Source organism: Anolis carolinensis, chromosome 2 (assembly GCF_035594765.1).
Source record: "Anolis carolinensis isolate JA03-04 chromosome 2, rAnoCar3.1.pri, whole genome shotgun sequence".
Taxonomy (NCBI): domain Eukaryota; kingdom Metazoa; phylum Chordata; class Lepidosauria; order Squamata; family Dactyloidae; genus Anolis; species Anolis carolinensis.
The window spans coordinates 161,074,365-161,099,848 of NC_085842.1; the positions used below are offsets into that span (position 1 = coordinate 161,074,365).

At 37.7% G+C, this 25,484-nt stretch overlaps 1 protein-coding gene across 2 annotated transcripts in view; it reads right to left on the reverse strand.

Annotated features, from left to right (window-relative positions):
• ca10 (carbonic anhydrase 10) overlaps positions 1 to 25,484 on the reverse strand; it is a 382,733-nt gene that overhangs the window by 193,613 nt on the left and 163,636 nt on the right. The window contains exon 4 of one of the 2 annotated variants that reach the window (XM_062970981.1): positions 19,890 to 20,032. The exons of the other annotated variant lie outside the window; for it this stretch is intronic. Within the exon in view, the coding sequence (XP_062827051.1) occupies positions 19,890 to 20,032 (143 nt within the window). The remainder of the gene's footprint in view (positions 1 to 19,889; positions 20,033 to 25,484) is intronic. 2 annotated transcript variants of the gene reach the window in all.

Here is a 25,484-nt window from a genome sequence, read left to right on the forward strand (position 1 = left end):
ATCCAGCCTCATTTCTGTTTGCAGATAGCTTTGAGAAGTGTGAATGAAGTGAACTTGGATTTTTTAAAAAAAAAAGTCATAGGAAACCATTTTTTCCTCAGTCTTGTTACTGGGTCATAACTCCAGTTGCATTTTTACCTTTCATGTCTAAGATTGGGATTGGAGAAGCATTCACATAGGCTTAGGTAAACCACAAAATTATGTCTGAGTGAACATAGATGGGGTTAGAGCACAAAAGCTTTCAAATAGAAGCGAAGAATTTACTGTTTAAGGATAACTATGTATAGTTATCCTTAACTAGGATAACTATGGGGCCGGGCTGTGGCACAGCTGGCTAGTAACCAGCTGCTATAAATCACTACTGACCGAGAGGTCATGAGTTCGAAGCCCGGGTCGGGTTAAGCCTCTGACCATTAATAGCCCCGGCTTGCTGTTGACCTATGCAGCCCCGAAAGACAGTTGCACATGTCAATTAGGGAAATTTAGGGACGCTTTATGCGGGAGGCTAATTTACAACACCATAAAACTGCCAGCAAAACACGAGTAAAGGAATGCGGAAGTACAGCCACTACTGGACGGTGAAGCAACAGCTTCCCCTGTGGCCGGAATCGTGAAGCTGGAAAAATGTTAAAAATGCCTCTGAGTCTGTCTAATGTATGTTGTTTGTCTGTTGGCATTGAATGTTTGCCATATATGTGTTCATTGTAATCCGCCCTGAGTCCCCTTCGGGGTGAGAAGGGCGGAATATAAATACTGTAAATAAATACTGTAAATAGTTAACATTAATGAATTAATGTTTGCACATTAAAACATTAGTGCTAACATGACTGTCTAAGCTCTGCACTCTACTCTAAGTCCTAATGTTAAGAGGAACAACAGACCTGTTATTTTAAAAAAAGGGAATTGGAGGGATATTGGGGAAATTAGATATGTCTTCAACCCCTAAGATCTGGGACAATTATAAATGTAAATTTATTCCAACTGTTTCACCATTCATTTTATGTTTGTACATGGAAGCTTTTCCTGGAATACAGAACTGGGAATTTTCAAACTGGTAAGGCCTGTCACAAAAAGAACAATGTGATCTAAATGTGAATAATAGAGCCTGTCAAAATTCTGTGCCTTTATCAGTCAGAATAATCTTTTATCAGGCCATGACTCAGAGGGGGTATAATGCATGATCTATTTTTCCTTTGGTCGTCTCCCCTGTGGATAAAGCACTTTTTTTACAACAGGTAGAGAGAACTTTTGATGTTAAAGGATCTTGCTTGTAAAAAAAAAGACTTATAAAAATAACATCAGATTATAAAAATAATCTATAATCTTCCCCTTCAGTTTGGTATTTTACAGAAAGACAAAATTAAAAGAGCTTGGGAACAAGATTCAGGGAATTAGCTCTTCAGGAGAAGTTTGGATTTAAATGTTTAAGACTGAGTCAAAATTTTTATATCTTCTAGTTCCAAGTGTAGTCATTACAAGTTAATCATTAAGTGGTATATTGCACTGCTATGAAGCTCAGAAGCATGTGTCTTGTTTTAAACCGTGGCTGGAAGTGTGGCCAGCATAAGAAAAGAGAATTAGACATTTTGCATACATTTTGTGTTATATAAATAACACAAAAGAATTGCCTTCTTTCAGTTGTCTAATGTTGTAGGACATGAAATCTGTGCTAGAAAATCAGAACTGGAAATGGCTTTTAATTCAATTACTGCTGCAAAGATTGAAAGTATTAAGATATGAAAATCCCAGAACATGCTGCTATTGGAGGATTGAATTGTAAGATGTTGGGAAACAGTTAATTAAATTAAAATCTGATGGGGCTTAGAGAAGAGAGACAGTTTCACAACATGTTTCAATTTCAATGGGGTAAGTCTATAAAATTGAGAATATGAGCTATGGGAAAGAACAGGATTGTATTTTTATTGATAAGTCTGTGCAGCTTATATATTAAACATAGCTCTGTACAGTAGGATTATATTGGTATTATATATCTCCCTATATTAATAATGGGCATGATCCCTGAAAAACTTCTATTCTCTCATGCTTTTAGTAGAAGGAAAAAGCACAGCTCTCTCCCACCGAAATCAAAAGTATACCCAAAACCTTACCTTGGGGTTGATTATTCCTTAAACTTTATTGTTCAACAAACCAAATAAACAAAATGGTCTCACTGGCCTACATGTGGCAGGTGAGAGATCAGATATCTACATAAAAAAGAACAGGTTGATTTACCATTGTTTGCCAGCTTCTTTCAATTTCTCCTTTGCTTACAATTAACAGCTAAAGTCAGATTTGTTACTTTGTCTCAGTAGCAAATGAATTGGATTTACCACTTAACCAAGCATGAAATGATCTTTTCAATACTAATTCAATAAACGCTGAATAAGCTGAAAGCAATTATGCCACACATAGGAAGGACAGGTTTTCCTAAGACATTACAATTTCATTCACTAAATACTGCACAATTGCCCAAGTGTAGTGTGAAGCAACAAGGGAATTGATGGCTAAGTTATCTCAAGCCAGCCACAAGAGGATCTGGGTTTTGAGACATATTGACTAGGGTAAAGCTAATATTTTAAAAAGTTAATGAAATGGATGTAATTTGTCACAAATGTTCTTCTTGAGAGAAACAATGAGTAAATTTATCACATTGTTTCCTGTAGTGAGAAAGATTTTGAAAACCATGCCATTTTTAAAATGTATTCATAATTTGGGACTTGTTCTTTGTAAAATTTGTATGTGGTAATTCTGCACAGAAAATAGCATTTTCTGCACAAGAAATAGGTTATGTGTGTGTGTAAGAAGTATTCATTTTGTGTGGAAATTTTATTATCTCTGCTGAAAAGCTGCTTTTTGCTGAAAAAATGCTGTTTTCTATAGAAAACAACCACATGTGAATTTTGCACAGAATAAATTCAGATCTGTAAAGATTCTTATCTAGCCAGTCCCCAGTTCCCATTTTCCCTCCAAACTTACTAAAGGAGTCTGGTTGCATCTTCAGACCCCTTGGAAAAAGCTTCTGATGTATAAAAAGGACAAGTTAGGAGCTTTGGAAAGGGGAGGGGGAAATTCTAGTTTACTCCAGATTAACCTGAATTAATTTGAGTTGTTGCTTAGATGCCTCAGGTTAACCCACAACCCATCACAGGGTTTGGGCCTGTGTAGAAGGGCCTTTAGGTATCATTCATCTTCATCACTCTGTTGATTCTCTTTGTATATCTATTTATTTCTAATGAAAGTTCTATTTATTGTAAATATTTTTCCAATAATCAAGTCTTTCAATGTAACTGGAAAAAAGCCTATAACAAATAATGATATTTTGTTAACAGCAACAAGTCAAAAGCATAACTATCTAAGTAAACCACCCTCCTCCACAAATAATACTGAATGTAATGGATGGGTGTATGGTTTTATTTTTATGAAATCTCACAAAGCGGGAGTATCCACTGAAAACTATCACCCTGTGTAATAGAAATGGTGACACTGGTGAGCAATTGCACACATTATAGGAAATTATAGGATTTCTATTACAGCCTTCAAGAAGGAAGTTGATAGGTGTACTTCCTTTTTTCTTCCCACAGTAAGTAACCTGAAAAACTTGTCATTTCCAAACAACAGAAATCCTGGCTAATCATAACCATGCTTATTTGAACCAATGTATAACTATATTTTAAGAAGTTCATCTTATTAAAAAAAAGCCATGGCTTGGAAATAAATAGGAACACACTTCAAATTAAGTGCTCAATAAGCTTTGGACAAAAGGCTAAACCTTGGTTAATCTAAAGCAGAAATGGAAACTCCTGATTTGCTCCTTGCACTTTAACTGGGAAAGAAGGTTGAAGGTAACCAAGAGTCCAAGCCCAAGATGTGGATCTAAGGCTGTTTCCACATAATTGCGATCAGAATGTAGATTAAAAAAATCTAGTTCCTCTCTGAAGATTCTCCACACCTCCCAAAAACTGTGAAAAAGCTCCTGTGGTGTCCACAAAACAGGACAACATTTTTTTCTTATCTGATTTGGATAAATGTGCTGAACTGCAGCTGCCCAATGGATCAGAATGAGCAATGAAGCTCATCTTCCAACTCAAAAACAAAAAGAAAAAAAATGATTTCTTCTCGGGGGAAGGCGGGAAAAGGTGTTTGTTTACCTTCCTGAAAGTGCCATATCTGATTTCTTTATCTGAATGTTGTAGTGGTGGCGCTATTTACATGAGTGCTGTGTGTGAGTGAGATTTTCCTTTTTTTGGGGGGAGGGGGTTAATACACTCTCAACAGGGTGTTGTGATGTGTTAAGACAAACTGTACCACCAAGAGCAAGTTTATCAAGATTTTATCATATTTTCAACTGGTCATCAAGTGGATACCACAAAATAATGTGACATTCAGTGACTAAACTACAAAATCCTACAATGCAAAATAAGAACATCAACCAGTAGTCATTCAGATGACCAGACATATATCTAGTTACTGTTAAGATGAAGGACAGAATTGATTTTGGGGCTTTAAAAGCACTATTGATTTCAAGACAATGTTATCTATGATACTGGATATACTTTCAGACTTATCTGTGGATTCCTTTACTTTTGTCATCTTGAAAGTCGGAAGCTGTTATACAAACAGACATTCCAATATGAATTATTGTGTCCCCCCCCCCAAAAAAAAACTTCTCTTCCCCCCTGCCCTGCTATGTAAACTAATATTAAACACTAACCTATTTGTCATTCTGACAGTTCCTTGCTGCTAGAAGAGATTTAGTTATGAAATTTCTGTTTTCCTCTGAGGCTGCTAAACTTCAGAAGTCTTTATACTTGATTTGTATTTTGGATATTTTTCAATATTCTCCACCACATGGAACTGGCTCCTACTCATCCATTGTGTACAGGACATCCAAACAAAATTTCACACCACACAATTTTACAAGAAGAAACAACTATAACTAACAAGGGCCCACAGCACAAGTAAAATGGTCAATGTCCTTCAAAGAAACTGTAGGCAGTACACCAAAAGGAAGAAGGCGCCTGATAGGGCTCCTCACCGCTTCTATTAGAGATCTATCTTACAATGCAGAGAAATAGTCATGAAAGTTATGGACAGTAGCGAAGTGTGATAGATAAACATTTTGTAGGCCTTGTCTCAAATTGCAAGTGGTTAAGAGTCTTAATTATTCTTTTTCTGGTCAAAGCCACAGGTAGAAAAAGATCATTGTAGCAGCAAACTATCCAGGGACTGAAGTTTTCATTGCAAGTACTGATCTAAAACTCTTAAATGAAGGTATCCAGATTGAAGTGGAATGAGCCAATATAGTACAGTGCTTTGAGCATTTGACTAGGGGTGCATTTATTGCAGAAGTAATACAGTTTGACATCACTAACTGTAGTTTTTAAGACCTTTAGCCTTCTCTGTCAAACAGTGCTACTGCCTCACCAAACTACAATTCTCAGGATTCCATAGCCATGGGAGTTAAAGTGATATCAAACTGTGTTGATGCACCTGAAAACTCTATAGTTAGAAACCCCACTCAACCATCTAAATGGGTGACCTTAGACAAGTTGCAATCTCTCAGACTCAGAGAAAGAAAAGGTAAGTCCATTCTCAATCAATATTGCTAAGAAATGCTGTGCGGCAATAATGTGCTAAAACAATAATTGTCAATGACAAAATGGCTATGGAAGTTCTAATTGTGTTAAATTAATGCTAATAACATGGAACTTTTTATTTTATTTTTTTTGGCAGCTCGGGGAGCTTCATCACTTAACCAGGTGTGTTTGGTTTTTCTGTGATAAGTTTGCCTTAGGGTTGCCATAAGTCAGAAATGACTTGAAGGCACATGTCAACAAGAAGTAGAAGAAACCTCAAAAGACAATAAGGGCTACATCCCGCTTTGCCTGGCATTGCAGCAAAGGGAGAGGAGCGCAGGGGTAAATCTGTTGCTCCACGTGCAGCTCCCTCTTGGCAAAGCTTTTCCCATCACACGGGGGAAGCGTGGCCCTCCTGCAGAGGACCTGTGCTGCCTCCATTGCCAGTCCAGGTCCTCCTCTCCGATGTTGTGGGGGAAGCCTCCGGTGATGCTTTCACCCTGATTGGGGCAGGGCCTCTGCTGGAAGTCACATGACATCATGTGATGGCCAATTTGGGGCTCCCTCCAGACAGAGTGAAAGCATTCTAGCATGCTAAATTCCCCCCCCCCCCCATCTGATGAAGTCCTAAAAACTATCAAAGCAAATAAAGCCCTTCAATCTTGCTTGCTGTTCCCATACAGTGCCTGCTCCCTCATTGAGTAGACAAATGACAAGATTATACACAAGAACTGAGGTAGATGGGATGAGGAAAATGTATGTGTAATTCTCAAGCCTTATACAGCTTTCACACAGTTAGTAAAACTGGTGTATCATGGCTTTATTTTAGGTATTACGTTTCTCTTTCTGTACTATATTGCCTTATCTAGTGTCATCAAAAGATCCTATAACTCACTGGCATTAAGTCTCCTATTTTGTGTGTTATGCCAGTTCTTTAGATAAAGAAATAAGCTCAAATGCATAACACATTAAGAGGTTTTTTTTTGGTGTAGGATATAATATATCTTCTGATATGTTATATCCACAGAGTACAGAAGAAGCAAAATCATGGGTTCACATCAGATAGTACAATATGTTTATTTTTCCCAGCTATTGCAGAGTTCTAGAGCCCATCTCTTTTTTCACTTCTTCACTTTATTCTTAATTAGTCGCTCTCCACCAGAGTTCTCCGAGCGACTTACAATTTAAAATATCATTCCACAATATAGAAACATTCAACATAAAAACATTCAACAGTGACTATTTGGCAAATTAGATCTGATTTACTTAAATGCACAACCAAACAGCCAAGTCTTGAGCGCTTTTACAAAAGGTCGCAATTCTGACATTGCTCTAACATATGGAGGCAATGAGTTCCACAGAATTGGAGCATAGGCCGAAAACGCTCTACGCCTTTTTTGAAACATAGATTTTCTGGATTGACTAATTTTTGCACCAGTGGTCTTCAACATATAAAATGTATGTGTCTGAAGTAAAGCAAAAACATTTAGATTATTCTAGGTTAAAAAAATACACACAACAATGTATGAACCTTATGCATTCCAGTTTGTTATGATTTTTCTTTATTCAGCATAATGCACAAAAGAGTACACATAGCACAAATCACACCAGAAGAATGTCTTTTTGAACAGCTGTAACACTGAATATTTAATCATCATTCATTTCTCTGGTATTTTGTCTCTTGCCTCTTAATCTCTTAATGTTTTCTCCTCTCTGTTCTGCTAAGATCCCAGAAAATTATTATAATCAGAATTAGATAAAAGCATGAGATCACAATTTTCTCAAGTATCAGCCTCATCATCTCAGGTAACTGTAAGGTAAGAAAGAATAAGTATCTTTAGCTAGGCTGTTGTTCAAGTCATTTCCAATAGTGATCTTAAGGTGACCCCACCATGGGATTTTCTTTCCTTAGTTGTCTGCTATACAGTCTTCCCTCTATATTTGCTGCTGTTTGAGATGCCAGATCCCCAGTGAAATAAAAACACACTTTTTTCTTGCCTGAGAGTACATCTTTCTAGGAATATCTTGGATGTCTAGCCCGAGTCTGTGGTCAACTTCCAATAGAATTGTTCTGGAGGGCCTAAAATGCCCAGAGAAGTGTTCTGTCTATGGATCTCTCGATTTCATGATTAACTTCTGCCAGAAGTTGACCTTAGTGTTGGACTTAGATGTTCCCAGTGAGAGATTATATTAATCAAATCCACAAATAATCAAATCTGCAAAAGTGAAATCTGCAAATGTGGAAGATCGACTGTACTATTACTGCTACCACCATTATATTCATGCTGATGCCCTTTGGAACCTCAGAGGAGTCCAGGATATTCAAAAACTTTCCTTCCTCAAAATATGCTATGAGGTAGCACCTAACTTAACCATTACTTGGGTTGAATTTTCTTTTAATCAATTGATTTCATTGCATGCTTCTGCATTGCACATACATTTTGCTCATATCACTTGGCAAACCTTTGAGTTTTTTCTTCCCACACCTATATTTGTATGAATTTCCATTTAGATTTCCCATAATGTACATTTATTTGTGTGCTTTTCATGTTCATGTTTGTATGCATTTTCTCACTGCCTGAAGTGTGTTGTGTGCATTTTTCAATCGTACAAATTTCAGACCATTTAGGGTTAGAAATGTATGTAGATGTATGTATTTCAAATACATAAAATGTGTATTTTATTTCTCCAAAGTGTTCTGCAAGCCTTGAAATGTGTGGGTTTCTGAGGAAAGGTGCACTTAATGGCTCTCAAGAGGATGACTAATTTTGCCAATGACTTTTATTCTACCAGTTTCCCCCACCCCAAGTGCTGTATTGGTGTGTCTAGTAGAAAAGTAAAACTGAAGTACAGAGATAAAATGGATGAAAATGAACTTTTTTTGGTTGTTTGTAGAAAACCTCTAGACAGATGCCAAAAATCAACACACCCCATAACTTCAAGACATAAAAGGAGAATGGCAATCCCTAACTGATTTCTGGTAGCTGAAGTGACAGGTAGTGATAAGCAAGAATGAACAATGGCTAGCATGGGGGAGTAATGGCAATAACAAGCCACTGAGACTTCAGCTGTCTTTGTCTATGCCTAATTTGAAGGTTAATTATTGCCCTGGCCACTTGAGAAAATTCAACTGGCAAATATATTTATATTTCCAGAGGAAGTATATCTGGAAGAGACATAAATACCAGGAAAGATTCTGGATCAGATGATTAAAGAGGCAGTCTAATTACTTAGAAAAGCATGCTGTGATTACTAAAAGTCAGCATGGATTTCTCAAAAACAAGTGATGCCAGACTAATGTATCTCTTTTTTATCGAGTTGCAAGTTTGGTAGATGCAGGGAATGCTATGGATGTAGCATATCTTGATTTCAGCTAGGCCTTTGACAAAGTCCCCCATGACTTTCTTGCAAGCAAACTAGTCAAATGTGGGCTAGACAATGCTACTATCAGGTGGATCTGTAATTGATTAAGCAACAAAACCAAAAGGTCCTCACTAATGGTTCCTCTTTATCCTGGAAAGAAGTGAATAGTGGAATGCTGCAGAGTTTTGCCCTGGGCCCAATGCTGTTCAAAATCTTTATTAATGACTTAGATGAAGGTTTCAGGGACAGATCCAGATGAACCAGGCTGTGACACTGCCCCATTGATGACTGAAGTGGCAAGGAAGTGTTACAAGGAGCTTCCTCACCAACCACAGTGAGTGATGTGTCTTTTGGGTAGCTCCAATGGAGCTACCTGTAGTTTTTGGCCTTTTCCCCCATATGATGGGGGAGATGGCAAAGCAGCAATGCGCCTTGCCCCAATGCCCCCATGTGATAGGGAAAGGAGGGAGACTGCATGGTTTGCCGTGAGGTGCCACGGGTGCCTTCCGTTTTGCCGGTGATTGTCGGCAAAATGGAACAAAAGGGGGAGCATCAGTCCAATGAGGTCCTTAGTGGACAACAAGTTGAATATAATAATATAAGCAAACTGTGATGCAGCACCTAAAAAAGCCAATGGGATTTGGGGCTATGTCAAAAGGAGTGAATTGTCTAGATCAAGAAAAGTAATGGTGCCCTTCTATTCTCTTTTGGTCAGACCTCAACTGGAATACTGTTTCCAATTCTGGGCACCAAAATATGAGAGATTGACAATCTGGAAGGTGTCCAAAGGCAGGCACTAAATGATCAAAGGTCTGGAGAACATTCCAAGAGGAGTGGCTTAATAAGCTGGGGATGTTTAGCCTGCAGAGGAGAAGATTGGAGGAGACATGATTGCCATGTTTAAATAACTGAAAGGATGTCACAAGGAATAGGGAGCAGGCTTATTTTCTGCTGCCCTGGAAACTAGGAATCAGAGCAGTGGGTTCAAATGACAGGAAAGCATAGCAGTGCAATAATTAAGAACCCTTAAAGTGACTGACTAATGGACTGATCCTGGACTATGATTATGAATTTGTGTGATTTTAATTGTTGTTTTAATAAATTAAGTTTTAATGCTTAGTTTTAAGTGTACCGTATATACTCGAGTATAAGCCGACCCGAATATAAGCCGAGGCACCTAATTTTACCACAAAAACTGGGAAAACTTATTGACTCGAGTATAAGACGAGGGTGGGAAATGCAGCAGCTATGGGTCAAATTCAAAAATAAAAATAGATATTAATAAAATTGCATTATTTGAGGCATCAGTAGGTTAAATGTTTTTGAATATTTATATAAAACTGTAATTTACGATAATAATAAGACTTTAATAAGATAAGACTGTCCAACTCTGAATAAAAAAGGGCTGAAAAAGGGCTGAAAAAGGGCTGAAAAACTAGGCTTATACTCAAATATATACATTAATTGTTATTCTGAAATTGTATGTGGGCATCGAATCACTGCCAGTTGTGAGGCCACCCTGAGTCCCCCTTTGGGGGTGAGTAGGGTGGGGTATAAGTATGGGAAATAAATATGGGAAATAAAAAAGGCGATTTCACCTGAACATTAGGAAGAACTTCCTGACTGTAAGGGCTGTTCAACAGTGGAACTCTTTGCCTCAGAGTCTGGTGGAAGCTGCTTCTTTGGAGGCTTTTAAACAGCGGTTGTATGGCCATCTGTTAGGGGTGGTTTGGGCTTTTTCTGCATGGCAGGGGATTGGACTGGATGGCTCATGTGGTCTCTTCTAACTTTATGATTCTATGGTTCTATGACTTTCCTAAAGTCTCTGATTAGGCACTCCCTTAAAGTTATGCGTTGGTATCATTGAGTGAATTAACAAAGATCAATTGGTTTTTAAATTATGAAAAGAAGGGTTAGGCCATTGACAGTAAGAGGAATGTGAAATGCAACATGTATCCTCCAGGTCTCTCAGTTCCCATCAGACACAGCGAGCAAGGCCAGGGAAAATGGGACCTGAATCACAATAGGACCTGGAAGGCTGCATGCTGCTAGCCTCTCATCTATGGCATTGTTTTTACCAAACAAGCAGCAGTAAACATACAGGTTGAGCATTCTTTCTCTGAAATATTTGAGCCTAAAACTGTTCTGGAATTTTCATATTTTGAAATATCTGTATTTGCATATATGTCCATAATAAGATGGGAGTCCTGGAGATGGGACTCAATTTGAAACATAAAAATCATTTCAGTTTTCAATACATCTCATACATATAGCTTGGTAGTGATTTTATATCGTATTTTAAATATTTTTGTGCATGAAGCAAACTTTGTGTACATTGAGCTATCAGAAAGCAAAGGTGTCACTATCTCAACCACCCATGTATACAATTTTGGATACTGGAGTATTTAGGAATTCTAGATAATGCTCAACTTGTACCATTGGCTGCTAGAGAACATATGCTTATCTGTGTGCTCAACGCACTGACTTCACCAGTATGTATTAATATTTCATTTTTTCTTAACCGTTTTCAATACAGAGAGTTATCTGCTGTTGTTACTTTTGTTTCATTATGCCTGAAAGGAATATCCCTGATGACTATAGTCTGCTGCACAAATGTAAGATTCTAAAATGTTATTTCAGAGCAACTAAAGGGGTAAGTAAACACAAATGCACATAATCAGCCTATAATCTTGGCAGAAAGGAGGGCTTTACCTCACTGTGGTGAGATCGGCAGAACTTATTTGGACTTTGGGATGTCATGAATATTAACAACTTTATTGTTGTTATTTTGGACCGGGATTATTCAGAAAAAAATGAGAGAAAGATTGATAAAATAGGGAATCTGACTTATCGTTATTGGTGATCCCATAGCTAGAATGAACATCTAAATCAACAACTTAAATGAAATTTCATAAAAGACACCTCCCTTGTAAAAGGTTGAACAGTTAAAATGACTTGGAATAACACTTAGGTTACACCATGAATTTATCATTTGCATGTTTTATTTGTTAAACTTTTAGACATTTGTATCAAATATATTAACTTTCCAAAACACCATACATCAAAACTGCACATTATTAAGTTCTCTGAAAATCAATCACAAATAAGTTTTCAGATGACACTGATGTCTTATTGCTATTCATTCCTCCTGGACCATTTCTAACAGTTCATTTTATATTCCTGCAGTGTTGAAATATGGCTCATGCCAGTATCTGTCCTTTTAGTAATCACCAAAGCAAAGCTTGGCAAGTTGTCATAAATTACACTCTCAAAGAAAAAAAAAGCCAGTAATACTCTGAATTGATTGAACAGCATGGAATCGAAACTAGCTGTCAGAGAATTCATTTGACTGATCTCTCCGCCTATTCCTATCTCTACTTTTAAGTCAGAAGACTTCTAGTATTGCAATTATTTTGTGCCAACATATGCTGGATGAACCAATTATTTATAAAAGCATTATTTTAAATGACTGTGCAATTGCATTTTTGAATGCGCTCTTTCAAAAGAAGGCTATAAAGGATACAATTGAATAATTTTCATTTACCCACACAACATTATGGAGTTTAAATAATAGCCTGTGGCTAGTGCAAACTGATTTATTCAGCCCTGAAACATCAACATCAGGTGGAATGGCTCTTTGTGATGACAAAAAAGAAGACGGCTTTTCAATCAAACTGTGGGTGCCTTCCAACTAATGTTAAGCCAAGGGCTAGATTATTCATTATGCTAAGAAAAGCGCATAGCAATGGATGGGGAGGGGAAAGCTAATACCCACTTGCTCTATGGTTCTCATCAAAATATTCTCCACTTAAGATAGCTCTCTTCTCCTATGAATGGGAAGGAGTCTTCCCAGCTGGATGGGAAATTTATTATTCTGTGAGCCAAATAGGTAGTAGGGCAAGGGAATCACATTCTTTACAATACACAATTTCAGGAGAAAAGTGAAATGTGGAGAAAGAGATGAAAACAGAGGGCATACAGTTACACTGCATATTAAGTATGTGTATATATGCACACTCCAGCTTTTAAGAAAGTACTAGCAGAGGAGGTAGCAATTCTTATAGGATAGTGACACAAGGGACACAGGACATAGATTCTTAATATACACAGTGGAGATCTAAGAGGTCAAGGGGATGATGTATAAGAACTACATACTCCCCCAAAGTATGTCCAGGGTGTTATGAAATGGATTGGTATCTATGACATGAAAAGTTAAAAGACAAAAAGTGTGCACAGAAGGAATCACCTTATAACCAAAAAGGTTTAATCCTGTATTTAAAAACTCCATAAATAAAAAGAGTGTGATGATTAGTGAATAACCTTTCTTCTTTTTTATTCTTCCTTTTTTTTAAACAAAAAAACAAAACAAAATTCCCGAATAGTGAATTACTGTCAGATCAATTTACAATAGTGAACATTCTTGAAAAATACATTAAAAAAGAGTTGTTTGTTTTCCTGATTCTTTTCCAGTCCACAACATTAGCAGGTGGGTTCAACCATACATAAGTATGAGACTGGGAAATGTGTTTCCAAGCAAAAAATGGGGATGGCAGCCACTCCCAACAAATTAACACATTCAGGAACAAGACATGGATTAAATCTTTGTGGGCAGCATGGCCACATTAATTTTTAAGCAGAAACAATCCAAGGAATTGTGTTGGTGCATTTATTACATTAAAGTTTGGGCCTCAGCGGGTTAAAATCAAATAACAGGTTTTACCAAAAATATTGAATTTTTAAGATTATTCAAATTGGGGTGTGAGTCAGATATATACATACATTGCATAAAAATAGAAAACATAACTAGCAGGAGAAATGTAACTTAGACAGCAATATTACTTTTGGCTGATATAAATGGAGAATTCATTTCCATCCACCTAAAAAGCTGATTTATCATGCATCAGCGTGTAATTTCTCAATTTTTCTGACCTTGCATAAAAGGATGAATAATTTCCACAGTTTTCTCCCCAATGTGGAAGAAAACTATCTTTTTACATATTATTTTGTCCACATTTGATCAACCAGACATATTGCAAAATATTTTCTTGTTCACACAGTGTTGTTTCATGTGCGTGCACACATATACACACACACTCAGAGACACAGACATGAGATGTAACTCTTTTCTGCCCTTGTTGGGGACTCCCATTGACTGCATTTTTGTGTAATAGTGAACAGCTCATGCCCAAAATGAAAAACACACAGACACATCACCTGAGTTACCTCCAGCCTTCAACAAGAAGGGCAAACTCACATTTCAGAACACATAGCTGCAATTGCAAACTTCAGTAATATCACTGATTTCAATAAACAGCAAAGTACAAAAAATATATCAAAAGAGTTCTGTTAACAGCCATTAATAACATATATTTGTAGAGCTATGGCTACACACACACACATAGAGAGAGAGAGAGAGAGAGAGAGAGAGAGAGAGAGAGAGAGAGAGAGAAACCATGAAAGGCTAATAGTGTATAAAAATTCAGGTGAAGTTAATCCATATTATGTACTGTAATTTTTGTTCCACAGTTATGTTTGAAGCAGTTGATTTTTAGTGATGAGATAAATTCAATTCGGCAAACCAAGGAAATTTCTTTAAAAACCATTAGGTTATTCTGCCCTATGCAAACCCAGTATGCAATTCTTATGTATTTGACACAGAACAGACTCTAGTTTTATAGACTATGTTCAGTTCCACTTCATTAAAAATAGACGATTCAAGGATTAAATGCCTGCATAAACCTTATTTCTGTTACATTTTCATTTTCACAGAAGGAAACTGTGTTGATATAGCTCCAATGGCAATACAAGCCCTTTCATGTTGAATGTGATACCCCTTACCCACACATCTCCCCTTCCAGTGTGGTGTGATGGAAGTACATGCTTTGTAGAGGTGGAGCCGTATGAGGAACAACTTGGGGAGCTAAGTATATTTACCCTGGAGAAGAAAAGGCTGAGATGTAATGTGATAGCTTTTGTTCACTATCTAAAGCAGCGTTTCTCAAACTAGGGGTTAGGACCCGGGGGGGGGGGGGTTGCAAGGGGGTTCAGAGGGGTGGGCAAAGACCAGTATTTTCTATTTGTCATGGGGGTTCTGTGCTGGAAGTTTGGTCCAATTCAATAGTTGGTGGGGTCCAAGCTTTGATTGTAGGTGAACTATAAATCCCAGCAACTACTACTCCCAAATGTCAAGGTCTATTTTCTCCAAACTCCACCAGTGTTCACATTTGGGCATACTGAGTATTCGTGCCAAATTTGGTCCAGATCCATCATTGTTTGAGTCCACAGTGCTGTTTGGATGTAGGTGAACTACAAATCCCAAACTCATGGTCAATGAACACCAAACCCTTCCAGTATTTCCTGTTGGTCATGAGAGTTCAGTGTGCCAGGTTTGGTTCAATTCCATCGTTGGTGGAGTTCAAAATGCTCTTTGATGGTAGGTGAACTATAAATCTCAACAGCTACAACTTCCAAATGACAAAATCAATATCGCCCCTCCCCCAACCATGCCAGTATTCAGATTTGGGTGTATTGGGTATTTGTGCCAAATTTGGTTCAGTGAATGAAAATACATCCTGCATATCAGATATTTACATTATGATTCATAACAATAGCAAAATTACAGTTATGTAGTTTATTATTTTATGGCTAGGGGTCACCACAACATGAAAAACTGTATTAAGGGGTCGCGGCATTAGGAAGGTTGAGAACCACTGATCTAAAGAGATGTCATGTTGAAGATAGAGCAGGCGTCTTTTCTGCTTCTCCTCAAACTACAGGAAAATAGACTCCACCTCCATATCATGGAAAACTTTTTAATGTGTATGCACTTGCAGTTCAACAGTAGAACAGACTGCCTCAGAGGACAATGGATTATATGTCTTTGGGGGACTTTAAACAGACACTGGATGACAATCTCTTTGGAGTGCTTTAGAGATGTACTCCTGCAGGGCAGGCGGTTGTAATAGATGGTCCTTTTAGTCCCTTCTGACTATGATTCTATGAAAACCCTTTGCAGGCATTTAAATCATTCTGAATATGGGACCCGTGGCATTTATTCATTCAGTCAATCATTTATTGTATTTTACTAAAATCTATTACAAACCCTAGAAAATCCTATAAAATCCAGTAAGTGAATAGGCAGTATTTATTGTTTGATTGACATGGGTCCGTACTTAAGAAATCTTAAGAAATTATTTTACTTACTCTCATGGTACTTCTGCCTGTTATTATGATGAGAAGAAAAAATAAAGAGTATGATATTATTTTTCTTTTGCTTGTTTCTGAGGAAGAAGGGAATGTGTTGTGTATATTAACACAAGTCTGGGGTTGTATTAGAAGAGATAATTTATCAGCAAATATGTTGATATATATATATATATATATATATATATATATATATATATATTAAAGTGCATATAATAAAAACAACTAAAGGTGGCATTGTTATAAAAGAATTGCAACATGTGGATTTTCTTCGATGTCTGCATTCCTTCTGGGAGAATTCATCTGCATGTAAACTCATTAAGCATCTCAAGCTGATATTTAGATCTCAGAATCCAATTAGGTGTGCCAGCAGCAACATACTGTCTTGTTGAGCTGGAGAGCCTCTTTGTAATAAGAGGAAGCCTCAGAATAAACAAGGGAGAAATGATCCCACAGTTTCAGCTCAAAATCCCTCCACAATGAAGGAACATGAAAAAATCCCTCCCTCACACGGTATGCTTTGCATTAAGATTGCTGTGAGGAACTTGCGGTCAGACTCCAACAACATCCAAATTGCCAGGAGTTTCCTAGTCCTATATTAAAATCTTTGTTTTAATTTACAGCTGAAAAGATGTTACCGTTTGAGCAACACAATTCTCATAATTGTACACCCCTCCTCTCAAGATCATATTTTGAAATAATAATTTTTGCTCTATCTGGACCAAACCTCATATTATAAAACACATTGAATACTGCATACAAATCTATGGATAACAGCCTATCAGGAGCTCAAACACCACCCTGGTTTTAATCTTTTCAGTAGGGGTGCAAATGAGGGGGTGAGTGGGGAAATTTTTTGAGCTCACCAAGTAGCCAAATGCAGCTGTGTTTTGGTTGCAGATCAGATTTTCAAAATGCTTTCGTTCATTAAATTGAATGTAGCCTATTCAATTAAATGCTACTTGCTAGGAGTTTGCTAATGGTCCCTCCTGTTTCCATCATACTAACAGATATTAGCTATAGCTTTGAATTCCCTTTTGATATCTTAGAAGACTGAAGCTATGCATGGCTATCACAAGGCAAACATGGTCACAAACAAGATCTCTGATATGCCTTGACAAGCAGATGTGATTAAAATGTTTATTTTTTAAATAGCAGATTTTGAAATAATAAATTAAATCCTCAAAGGGTTCCTATCTATCTATCTATCTATCTATCTATCTATCTATCTATCTATCTATCTATATCTATCTATATATAATGGGTGATCACTTCTGGCCAAGTATGATGGTCTTCCAGAGGTAGAGTCTTGGTGGTGAACTTCATGAATCATATAATATTATAACATATAATTAAATATATGCATTTCATGATACATGTCATCTTCATTTTTGTTCCAAATTTGAAGTACAGATCTCACAGCAAAATACAATTTCACTGTTAACCTCTCTATAGTTACCTAGTGCTACGTATTTGGGGTGACTTTGACTAATTTCAGATTTAGTACTATAGCTTTAAAGCAGACCACATGGGAATCTGAATGGCTCCAGCAATGGACAGCAAAAGCACAATATGTACCATTGATAGAAATTACATTAGTGACATTTTATTTAGTGGATATACCAGTATGAAAAAAATAGACTCCCCCCCAACCCCCCCCCCCCTCAAAACCCTGTTTTTTCGCCCAATGTTTCTGTTTTTTTCCCCCAGGCCTTCCCATCTCTACTAACCACCCAATTGTAGATGATCCATTTGTCTGGTGAAATCAGATGACATGATTCATGATTCTTGATGCCAAATGTCTCAGCTTCACACTAGTCCCAACCCTCCACATGTTTTGCCTTTTGAACACAAAGAATGTTCAGGCACTTTTGCCTTCTCCTCTGACCTTCTTAAAATATAACATTAACTACTTTTTTGAAATACTGAAAGAGATTAAGTTGTAACTTTTATCCAAAGAATGTACAATATTCTTAGGTGGTTTTGACCTTTAAAACTCTATATGGTTTGGGTCCAGATTACCTACAGGATCACCTTCTTCTGTACAATCCGCCCCAGGCACTTGAGTCCTCTGGGGAGTGGCTACTCCAGCCACCCAGAACCCAACTGACAACCATCACCCAGAGGACCTTTTCATCAGCCGCCCCATAACTGTGGAATGGCCTAACCAGAAGAGAGCTTTAAGAGAAAGATGAACACCTAACTCGTCTGGCAGGCCTACCCAATTTTACTCTATGAATTTTAAACTTATGCCCTGTGTTTACTGTACTTTAAACTTTGTTCTGTGTATTTTTAATACATATTCTTCATGGAAATACATTTTAATATATGTATTTTACATAATGTTTTATAATTATGTGTTTTAACTATGTTGTGCCTTTCCTTGAGCCATGAAAAGAAGTGGGTAAGAAATAAAATGATGATGATGATGACAATGAAAATAATCTCTGAACTGAATTTTATCTTACTTCACGTGCATTGTAGTAGCACAGTTGAAACTTGTTTTGCAGTTTTGTAAATCCATTTCTTCTCAGTATCCACATGATAGAATGCTTATCATATAAATATCCACTGATATTAAACAGATTCAAACATAAGCATATACCACTTGGGTTCCCAAAGCTCAGTGATTTCAAACAGAATATATGAATGGCTTTCACTGAAAAGCTTTGGTTTAAAGTGTTAAATGAAATCAGAACATTATGTCCTAGGATTTCTGGAGCCTGTTGGAAATGTCCAAGTTAGTGCATTCTTATTTAGTTGTTATTATATGAGCTGAACTACTGTCTAATTTTTGGGGGTCAGAAAAGATTTGAAGGAGGTGTAACTAGTCCAACAAAATACAAAACAGCTTTTGTATTTCCACAAACAGTGTGATATTATTGGTCAATATGGAATCAGGTAGGGAACGAACATGCATCATAACACTTTACAGCCAGACTCGCTATAATCTGGTGAGAGGGAAGGGACTATTGCCAAGGGAAAGGAAGACACATTTCTACTCTTCCAGTGATTGGTTTCACTATCTATTCCTTGTAACCCAGAAAAAAAAGGAAGAGATCGATTTTCATTTCATTGCCAAACTTGACACCTCAGACACACAAAAGGAAAACATACTGCTTATGTTCATTCGTCCTTTCCCCCCTCATAACAGAAAGGTAGGTCCACAAAAAATATAAGAAAATTAGATTGCCATTACAGTTACAGCTGTCCCTAATTAATTAAGTATATGAAAAGTCAGAACACAATACAAAGAAAACATACTGCTAGTTACCTAAACTGGTTAAAAAAATTCTCCAGATAAGTCCACTATGGGGAAAAAACATATAGAAGAAATTCATATGACCTTAAGAAGGAATATGCAATTTAATTTAAACTTTTTACGTGACTTAATATTTTTTTCTGCAGAAACACAGATTGGAGACAGGAACTTTTGCACACAAATTTAGACAACAGGATTAAGCTACAATTACAATCTGTTTTATAAGATATTACATGTATTAATAATACTGAACACACTCTGTTAAGGATAGTATATGAGACAAATCAGGGCCCATGGTTAAAAAGTCACAGCAGGAAATGCAGCATGGTTCTGCTAACAGGAAAGATATAGGGTGAAGTACTTATAAAACTGATGAGGAGAGATATAAACTGATGCTGAGGGCATAATCATATATGTGGAAAGAAGTTGATTTTAAATACCTCTTGCAATTATGTCAATCATCAAAGTCATATTTGGAATCTTACCTTTCTCCCCCCAGTGTTTATGCGAAGAGGGGTAAGGAAGGGGTCAAAGATCATATGGCTGGTTTCTATATTAACTGGTGATTGCCGTTTTCCAACAGAACAAAGATTCCAGGCTGAATTCACCAAGCCCCAAAAGGAAGGAACTGTAATGCAAAAAAAGAAAAAGAAGAAAAAAGAAGAGACACATTACCGAATGAAGGGCCTTTTTTTTAGGAAGAAGAAGAAGAAATACAATAAGTACAGAGGCTGGTATTGTGTGATAGACACATAGTCTGAAACAGTAGGTGAAAAGTGTTAAAAGAATGAAGGCCCAAGAATACAGTCCCTCTTTTTTAAAAAGAAATAATGCACCAACTCCTTCACTATTTGCTTGAGTGAATGTTTCTTCTTTCCCCAGAGTGTCTCTAATGACCAGAAAAACTGTGGTTGCTTGTATGTTAGAAAGCAGAATCACAAAGAGCTCTAAGAGGATCTCATGCAATTTCATGGCACTTTTTTTTTCTAAAGGAAAGGGCACCATTGTACTACCTTTGCTTTTAAAAAATGTGCAACTGGTACAGACATAAACCAGATCTTGGAGAAAAAATAATACTGTTTGTTAGGTATGAAGAAAAAAACAGGGGCGTGCTGTCCAGTTTGCACCAAAACCTGACATAGTCACCATGTAGTTGAGCAGAGCACTCTTGAGTGACTGTAATAGCAGCAATCAACACAAATAGTTGACACAGGGACTGGAAGACATGCCTCTAAGTAGGCGCAGACAGTGAGAACAAGGAGGAATGTCAGCTCAGGTACTTGTAGCACCTATTTATTTATTTAACAATACACATGATTTTCTTAATCTTCTATTCAGATCACAATTAAGTTTAGTTTAGTATATTTATACAATACTAGCTGTGCCCAGCCACGTGTTGCTGTGGCGAAGTATGGTGGTATGGGAAATAAAGTATCTTCTATTATCTGCTTAGAACTGGATTATATGAGGCCCCTTCTACACAGCTGTATAAAATGCACACTGAAGTGGATTATACGGCAGTGTGGAGTCAAGATAATCCAGTGCAAAGCAGATAATATAAGATTATAAATGGGTTATATAGCTGTGTGGAAGGGTCTTGAGTCTGCACTGCCATATAACCTAGTTAAAATCAGATAATCTGTATTTTATAGGCAGTGTGGAAGAGGCCTAAGTGAGGCCTAATTTTTCCTGTCCCCTGGGCTGAGTGGGTTGCTAGGAGACCAAGTGGGCAGAGCTTAGCCTTCTAACTGGCAGCAATTGGATAAAAACAATTATTCTTCTCCCTCTAATTAGGGAGGGAAAAATAATTTATTTTTCTTTTCTTTTTGTTGTATCAACCTGGAGGCGTGGATGATGGGCTGTGCTGTCAAATTTCGAGGTTGGGGGGCCTTTAGTTTTGTTGTTTTGTTGGTCGCTGGGATTCCATCACTCTTTTATATATATAGATGGACCCTGCTTTTATCCTACAGTGTGATTCAAGGAAGTATCTTAAGTAATACAAAAACATAAGGCAAAAAACCCCACAAATGCACAATTTAAAAAAACAGAGCAGACAAAATAAAGCCTCATCTAGTTAAAAGCTTCAAATGTCTCAAGTGAAGCAGTTGTCAAGAAACTGCTTAAATAAAGAGGTCTTTCCCTGCCAGTAGGAAGACAAGTGAGAGGGATTCAGCACTATCTTTCTAGGCAGGGAGTTCTTGAGCCTGGGAAAAGCCACTCATGGGTCTCTACAATGGCTCCAAATCCCAGACCCATTGCTAATCCACTGCTGTCTGTCTCTACAACACATAGCAAGTTCAGATGAGTTTCTCAGGATGTCTCTGTTTAATCTGACTTTGCTCATTATTGGCAAAGTTGGGGGATATTCTGGGGTTTGCTGGAAATTCCAGAGTATCCCTGGGCTTGGAGGCAGTCCAGAGAGCTGGCTTAGGTCTATTTTGGCACGACTCCCTTTCCAGGTGCAGGCCACAGAATCAGCCTTTGCCTGTGATGATCAGTACATGGGATGTCTGGACTGTCTGCATACTGGACATGGTGGATCCAGGGCTGTTCTAGACTGGATTTACACCAGAGTATCCTGCCCAGTGTAGATGTGGCCTGAAAAAAAAGCCCCTTCTTGTCCTTGCACTATACTCAGGACAGGGCAGAAGGACAGGCTTTCTTCAAAGGTTGCAAGGCCACATGGGAACATATGGAATGACCTGGGGAACCTTACACAGCTTAGAAGAACTCACATTTAAAACAAAAACAGAATAAATCAGATATGCCTGTGCTGGAGCTAGCACCTCATTTCTTTCCAACAGGAAGGTTGGTGTTCAATATTCTTGTGTTTATTTCATGTCAAAAGCATTGCATAATAAATGAATCTAAAAGTGATGAAATAAAGAAAATCACAAGCAGCTAAATAGTCCACAGTCACACAAGGTGGAGGATTCCTCCAGGTAGTGCTATCTTGCCAGGTTGTCTTTTGATCTGCCCACTCCACTTCTGAGTCTGTTCAGGGACTTCCAAATTGCCCATTCTTGGTTTGCCCCTGGAGGAAGACCCTCATGGGGGGCCATCCAGTTGGGATTGCCTGGTTTAGCTGCCCAGAGGGACACTCTTGCTGTTGCTGGGGGGACATCAAGAGGAGTGGTGGTTCTCATGAAGCCTTTCCTTGATTTGAGTCTGGTGGGAGGAGGCTGATAGTCATGCAGTTGGTGGCTTTCACAATGTTCGACCTTATTTCTCTCACCGTTAGCAGCAACTTCCCGTTGCACATCGGGGGGGGGGGCAATGCCAGCTAGCTTATAGAGTTTATCAACAGGTGTAGGTTTAAGGCATCCTGTGATTATTCTGCATGTTGCATTCAGTGCTATGTCCACCTGCTTCACATGGGCAGACTTGTGCCAGACAGGACAGGCGTATTCAGCAGTTGAGTAAGACAAGGCCAGGGCTGATGTTCTTATTAATTGTGAGTCTGCACCCTATGCACTGCCAGTAAGTTTCCGCAGGATGTTGTTGCGTACAGCTACTTTGTGCTTGGTGTTCATGCAGTGTTTCCTATATGTTAGTGTTTGATCTAAGGTGACACCAAGGTATTTACAATGGAAACAGTGTTTGAGCTCTTGGCCTTCCCAAGTTTCTGTGTTGAGGGAGGGAGTAGTCTATCTGCATATAAGCATCCACTTAGGCTTATCCTTGCTATTCTAACTCCCTTCCTTCCTCAGCTTCTCAGGGTAGGGATCAAATTACTTGTAACCTAATATTTCCCCTTTTGCAAAGTTGACTTCCAGTTCACAGGAACTGTAATTTTACATGGTCTTTAGCCTTCCATGTCAAAGAGTATTAGTGCCTCACCAAACATTAGCACACACAATTCCATAATACTGAGGAATGGCAATTAAAATGGTGTCAAACTGCAGTAATTCTTTAATGTAGATGCACCCCTAGCTGCTGGTGGTAACAGGTTGATCCTATGACTACTGCAGAAGTCCCAAAATAGAGCAGAGCTTTCTGCTCACAATTTCCATTATAAAAAGAAGCCTTTTTTTGAGGGGTGGTAATACAAATTCAGAGTTTGGGAGTAACATGATACAATCAAACCTACTCCTTGTAATTAATTACTTGCATGTGTGGGAAGGGGCAGTGAGCTCCACACAATATATTCCATTTGCAAACCAGTAACATTAATTATAATAAATTATAAAACTATCAAGTTCCTGTTCAAAATAAAAAGTAACTCAATACATTCTCTGAATTGAGTTCCAAGGTCTGCTGCAAGCATGGATGGCCTGATATAGATGAAACCACAGAGAAGAACAAGTATTCAAGTCCCTTACTCCCAAGTCACCCCTCTGCATTTTCAGGTTTGGGGATTTTATTAATATGTTCTCTCTAGGAATGTCTACCACCTTCAAGGTGACTCTATAGTCAACTTCCATCAGACGTTCACAATGGAGACACACTAGAGGACCTTAAAATTAATAAAGTGGTTTTTCTTTCAGGTTTTCAACAACAACCTGACACTCAAATATGATCTTTTAAGGGACAGGGACGCAGGGAAAAAAATCAATCCCCCATTAGTTCTGTTGGTTATGTCACTCATTCAGAGGCTTCTTTGTGAACTGAATATGTAAGACTTCCTTTCTGCAATAACTTGCTGTGTTTGCCCTGCTAAATATTTATAACTACTGTTTATCTATCACCTTTGTAATGAGGCATGTGATTGCAATATAAATGTAAATATGTTAGTCACAAAACACATGGTTTCTTTTAAAATAGCCGCAAACAGTTGGAACATGGTATGTCAAACTAGCCTGAGCCACTAACATACAGGAGATGTTTTGTTGTTATTCAAACAAAGATGAGCCACGTGCTATGAAATACATCACTAATGCATACATTCATTTGCTCTGGTTTTTCCTCTTTCTTGCAATGATAACCCTTGCAAATTCAATTTGTAGTTTCACTTCCTTTCCCTTGTGTTGATCTGCTGGGATTTCTCTTTCTCTTTCCTCTGAATACAGAAGCAGAAGGTGAACATAGAAACTATCACTTTGCTTGCTGAAGTAGCAGAGATATAACAAAGATGGAAGTGTCACTAGCATTAACTATCATTTTTGTCTTAAGGAATATCATGATCTCAAAGAAAAAAGTAATAAAGGGTGTTACAAGTGGTCACGTAGCCTCATCACGTTCTTATCCTCAAATATGTTGATGAGATACAGATGCCCACATAAAAAAAGTTTACCATGGCACAGGCTCAATTCCCATCACTTCCAGTTAAACATGTTTTTAACCTGGCTTCTCAGCTTTATTGATTATTATAGTCTATTCGTATGCTGTTGATATTTTATGTATGATGTTAAAAGATTCCCTAGTTTTGCTAAGAATATATTTTGATAGGAATACAGAGTACTTTCATAATCTTACACAGATAAGGAGAAATGGAAGGTTTAGTGCTGGGTTTCTAAATAACAGCATACAACCTACATTTAGATCAATAGGTTGTATGCTGTTATTTAGAAACCCAGCACTAAACCTTCCATTTCTCCTTAAATGGATTGCTGGATTTATTTCATAAAATAGGATCCTTAAAAATCTGATGATTCATCATATCAACAAGAATACATAGTCTAAAAGGAGGTCTAAAAGTAGGCATGGTTAGTATCAAAGACCTAGCAATAAAGTGGACTGCCACATTTTTCAAATAAATGTTATTCTTTGCCATCCTTTCTGCAGGGAGAAGAAGGAAAGACTGTACTAGGTTCATAGTGAGGCAGAACTATGAATGATAAGGATATACGGTATTGAAAATTTGTATAAAATATACTCCATCACCCTACATCTATCAGGCACATAAATTTCATTTGCTTTCATGCACAGGCAAACACATATTTGTCCAGACAAATAAATGAGTGTTGCGTTCCAAATTGAATCAAATTTATCCAGAAAAAGCTGTCTAGCAGATAGTAATACCTAACAAATTTAATTGCTGTCATTCTCAGCTTGAATAGCAAGGAGGAAGGGTTGCTAAAAGGCCAGTGGATGAGATGCAGGCAATCAGCTCCCAGGGCACTTCCAGACAGTGCCAAAAT